Source organism: Tachysurus fulvidraco, chromosome 14, assembly GCF_022655615.1.
Source record: "Tachysurus fulvidraco isolate hzauxx_2018 chromosome 14, HZAU_PFXX_2.0, whole genome shotgun sequence".
Classification (NCBI taxonomy): Eukaryota; Metazoa; Chordata; class Actinopteri; order Siluriformes; family Bagridae; genus Tachysurus; species Tachysurus fulvidraco.
Window position 1 is genome coordinate 2,599,702 of NC_062531.1, and position 5,000 is coordinate 2,604,701.

General features: G+C 50.7%; 1 protein-coding gene across 4 annotated transcripts in view; it reads left to right on the forward strand.

Moving 5' to 3' along the window:
- The window catches only part of fcho1 (FCH and mu domain containing endocytic adaptor 1), a 40,449-nt gene that overhangs the window by 29,714 nt on the left and 5,735 nt on the right, over positions 1–5,000 (forward strand). For 3 of the 4 annotated variants that reach the window (XM_047822932.1, XM_047822935.1, XM_047822934.1), the window contains 6 exons: positions 316–491; positions 904–928; positions 1,625–1,681; positions 1,927–1,978; positions 2,566–2,672; positions 3,241–4,089. In XM_047822932.1, coding sequence (XP_047678888.1) covers positions 316–491; positions 904–928; positions 1,625–1,681; positions 1,927–1,978; positions 2,566–2,672; positions 3,241–4,089 — 1,266 coding nt within the window. The remainder of the gene's footprint in view (positions 1–315; positions 492–903; positions 929–1,624; positions 1,682–1,926; positions 1,979–2,565; positions 2,673–3,240; positions 4,090–5,000) is intronic. The other variant, XM_047822933.1, reaches the window with a different exon arrangement.

A 5,000-nucleotide genomic window follows, 5' to 3' on the forward strand; every position in this document is an offset into this window, starting at 1 on the left:
CCGAGGCACGGGGAGAACATGCAAACTCCACACACACAGGGTGGAGGTGGGAATCGAACCCCCGACCCTGGAGGTGTGAGGCGAACGTGCTAACCACTAAGCCACCGTGACCCCCTACAGACGATATATGTCTTGGAAATATTAAAGAAAGAAAGAAAAAAAATGTAAGACACTTCACATACGTCATGTAAGAATGCGAGTGTGAAGTGTGTAATGGTGTTTATTATGTGACAGTGGTGTGATGTGTGTGGGTGTGTGTGTGTGTGAGTGTGATCATCGGTAACTTCTCAGTATCACCCTTGACTCCGCCTCCACGCTCTACAGAAGACAAAGAGAACAACTTTTACTCCAGCGACTCGGACTACGACGACGAAGAGCCAAAGAAGTTCCACATTCAGATCCGTCCCGTGTGCAGCCGCAGCAACTCGGCCGCCAACGAGCTGGAGCTGAAGGCCACCGTGGGGACCCTCACCCTGCCCCTGAACCCTGCGGTGAGCTCAGGGGGCAGGGGGAGGAGCTAAACTAGGCGCACGTGACGTAGCATTAGGGTTGATTGTTTAATTAAGCATTAATAAATGTACAATATTACAGGTATCCAGATATCTGTGGGATTGATTAATTCATTCATTTATTTTTTTTTTTACATTTTTCTTTCCCTTTACAATTGTACATTTTTTTTAAAATGTATTTTTAGAATTGTTTTAAATTTACTAGATTATTTTTGTGGTGTTTCATTTTTTTAATCAGCTCTAAATTTTAACGTACTGCTGTCATTTTACGTCGTTTAGTAAACAAACACATGTTATAGAAATTGTCACGCTGCGTTTTTTACGTTTTTTATTTTGTATTTTTTGTGCATTTTTGTTGAAAAGAAAAACTTTTTCTTTTTTCTTCCCACTGAAGGCGACGACGAAGAGGCACATTTCTCGTAAGTCCAGTTTTCCTGTGTGTGTGTGTGTGTGTGTGTGTGTGTGTGTGTGTGTGTGTGTGTGTGTGTGCTTGTTACACAAATACCTCCATGTTTGTGCATGTACGATACGTGCCAGTTAGCATGACTATTCCTAGGAGTACAGAAGAGTGTGTCTGTGTGTGTGTCTGTGTGTGTGTCTGTGTGTGTGTCTGTGTGTGTGTCTGTGTGTGTGTCTGTGTGTGTGTCTGTGTGTGTGTCTGTGTGTGTGTCTGTGTGTGTGTCTGTGTGTGTGTCTGTGTGTGTGTGTGTGTGTCTGTGCGCGTGTCTGTGCGCGTGTCTGTGCGCGTGTCTGTGCTCGTGTCTGTGCGCGTGTCTGTGCGCGTGTCTGTGTGCCTGTCTGTGTGCCTGTCTGTGTGTGTGTCTGTGAGTGTGTCTGTGTGTGTGTCTGTGTGTGTGTCTGTGTGTGTGTCTGTGAGTGTCTCTGTGTGTGTCTCTGTGTGTGTCTGTGAGTGTGTCTGTGAGTGTGTCTGTGAGTGTGTCTGTGAGTGTGTCTGTGAGTGTGTCTGTGAGTGTGTCTGTGAGTGTGTCTGTGAGTGTGTCTGTGAGTGTGTCTGTGTGTGTCTCTGTGTGTGTCTCTGTGTGTGTCTCTGTGTGTGTCTCTGTGTGTGTCTCTGTGTGTGTGTCTGATCTCACTCCTCCTTTCCTCTGTCCTAGGAAACATCAGTACAGCAGGTCGGTCAGAAGGAGAGAGCGACAGTGCCCCCCAGAGGGGTAAAAAACACACACAGACACACACACAGACAGATGCGCACGCACGCACACACACACACACACACACACACACACACACACACGTATTCCAGCGCTACACACATAATATTAAATATATTAAATATAATCACAGTCACTGATGTAATGGTGTGTTTTGTATGTATAACATAATAATGTACATGGTGTGTGTGTGTGTGTGTGTGTGTGTGTGTGTGTGTGTGTGTGTGTGTGTGTGTGTGTTGTAGACAGTGAGACAGCGGGTCTATGCAGGTTCACCTCCAGTCCAAACCACAGCAGGTACAAAAAAGTCTTTCTTTCTTTCTTTTTTTTTTGGGAGCATTTCATTTGTGTGTCCTTTATTCTCTCCTCTATATACATTTTATATTATTATATTATATTCATATTATCGGTGCTAAGTTTCTCTCTCTCTTTCTGTCTGTCTCTCTCTGTCTGTCTGTCTGTCTCTCTCTCTCTCTCTCTCTCTCTCTGCCTCTGTTTGTCTGTCTGTCTGTCTCTCTCTCTATCTCTCTCTCTCTGTCTCCGTCTGTCTGTCTGTCTGTCTGTCTCTCTCTCTCTCTCTGCCTCTGTTTGTCTGTCTGTCTGTCTGTCTCTCTCTCTCTGTGTCTCTCCGTCTGTCTCTCTCTCTGTCTGTCTGTCTCTCTCTCTCTGCCTCTGTTTGTCTGTCTGTCTGTCTGTCTCTCTCTGTCTCTCTCTCTCTGTCTCTCCGTCTGTCTGTCTGTCTCTCTCTCTCTCTGCCTCTGTCTGTCTCTCTCTCTCTCTCCGTCTGTCTCTCTGTCTGTCTCTCTCTCTCTCTGTCTCTCCGTCTGTCTCCCTCTCTCTCCCTTCTCTCTCCCTCTCTCTCTCTCTCTCTCTCTCCCTCTCAGGCTGAGCTCCACAGCTTCTGGTTCAGATTCACTCTTCGGCCCTCCTCTGGAATCAGCCTACAAATCACACAGTTTCTCGGGCCGAGAGCAGCTGCAGACCTCCGAATGTAAGAGAACTAACACACACACACACACACACACACACACACACACACACACACACACACACACACACACATACACACACTTGTGCTGCTCTGTATTAAGCAGTGAAGCGGTAGTTTGTAATAAATAAAGTGTGTAATGAGAGTAGCGCTGCAGATTAGCGGTGTGTGAGATGTCATTAACGTGAACAACGCCGTCATTAACGTGAACAACGCCGTCATTAACGTGAACAACACATCAGCGGTGTGTGAGATGTCATTAACGTGAACAACGCCGTCATTAACGTGAACAACGCCGTCATTAACGTGAACAACACATCAGCGGTGTGTGAGATGTCATTAACGTGAACAGCGCCGTCATTAACGTGAACAACGCCGTCATTAACGTGAACAACGCCGTCATTAACGTGAACAACACATCAGCGGTGTGTGAGATGTCATTAACGTGAACGACGCCGTGATTAACGTGAACAACGCTGTCATTAACGTGAACGACTTAATGGATGGTTTTTAAACCGAAGTAAAAAAGGCTCCTAACCAAGTTTCCTGTTTTGTGCATGTTTGTGTTTAGATGCTGCTTTCTCGTCTGCTTCCTCGTCTCCTGAGAACGTGGAGGACTCCGGTTTGGACTCGCCTTCCCATCAGCCCCTGGGAGCTTCCCCCGAGCCCACCGGCTGGGCGGCTTGGCCTTCGTCTTCTCAGCCTAAAGAGCCTACGACCTCACGACGACTCGCAGACCCGTTCCTCGATCGCGCTTCTCTCCCTCAAGAGTGGCCTTCGTCACGGCGTTCTCCTTTGGCTCCGCCCCGTACAGACAGCTCCGCCTCCTCTATCATGTTTCCTGCCTTCTCCAACAGTGTGGAGTCCAGTGTCTGGAGCTGTAAACACATCCCACAGGAGGACCCCTTCCTGGCTGCGTTCGAGCATCAGCCCGCTCGTCAGGACCCTTGGGTGGCTCCGCCTCCTCCTCGAACTACCCAGGAGGACCCGTTTGCCCCGTCTGCAAGCAGTACTAAAACCCTGCCTCCTCCCAGAGAGAGGAAACGAAGCATCCCGCCTCCCGATTCGCCCGACGATCCCTTCGCCATCACGATGATCGGCAGCCCGACGCACCAATCCGTGCTGACCGCTCAGGGAGGAGAGGGTGACTTAACCCGGCCTGTCGGTTCTAACTCCGCCCCTAAGCTTCAGCCGAAGAAGGAGGCCACTCGCCGGGGATCGGTACATAACCCCTTCAGTGATGTGACCCAGGAAGGAGGCAGGAAGACGAGCAGAAACGGAGGAGAGAAGGAGCGCAGGAGCGGAGGGGAGGAGCAGAGGAGGAGTAGACCACCACTCACACGTCTCTCTGGCCCACAGGAGGACCTCTGCTTCTCTACTGACAAAGACCAGGACTGTCTGGACATCAGCGAACACACAGGTACAGAACATACACCATAGGCAGAGACATGCTGAGTCACGCCCACTCACGGTTACTGTTGCTATGCAGGTCAACATCTGTGTCTGATAGGCTCTCCCTGTCTCTCTCCCTCTCTCTCTCTCTGTCTGTCTATCTGTCTCTCTCTCTTTCTGTGTCTCTCTCTCCCACCCTCTCTCTCTCTGTCTCTCTCTGTCTCTCACTCTCTGTCTCTCTCTCTCTCTCTCTCTCTCTCTCTCTCTCTCTCTCTCTCACCCTCTCCCTCTCTCCCCCACACTCTCTCTCCCTCTCTCTCCCCCACACTCTCTCTCCCTCTCTCTCTCTCCCCCACACTCTCTCTCTCCCCCACACTCTCTCTCCCTCTCTCCCCACACTCTCTCTCTCTCTCTCACCCTCTCTCTCTCTCTCCCCACGCTCTCTCTCTCTCCACCTCCTCTCTTCTCCCACTCTCTCTCTCTCTCTCTCCCCCACACTCTCTCTCTCTCTCTCTCCCCCACACTCTCTCTCCCCCTCACTCTCTCGCCCTCTCACACCTCTCTCACCCTCTCCCCCCCCCACACACTCTCTCTCCCCCACACTCTCTCACCCACTCTCTCTCTCCCCCACACTCTCACCCTCTCTCTCTCTCCCACACACTCTCTCTCGCCCACACTCTCTCTCCCCCTCTCTTTCTCTCCCCCACACTCTCACTCACCCACACTCTCTCTCACCCTCTCTCTCTCTCCCCCACACTCTCTCTCACCCTCTCTCTCTCTCCCCCACACTCTCTCTCACCCTCTCTCTCCCCCACACTCTCCCTCCCCCACACTCTCCCTCCCTCTCTCTCTCCCCCCACACTCTCCCTCCCTCTCTCTCTCCCCCACACTCTCCCCCACCTCTCTCCCCCCACACTCTCTCTCACCCTCTCTCTCTCT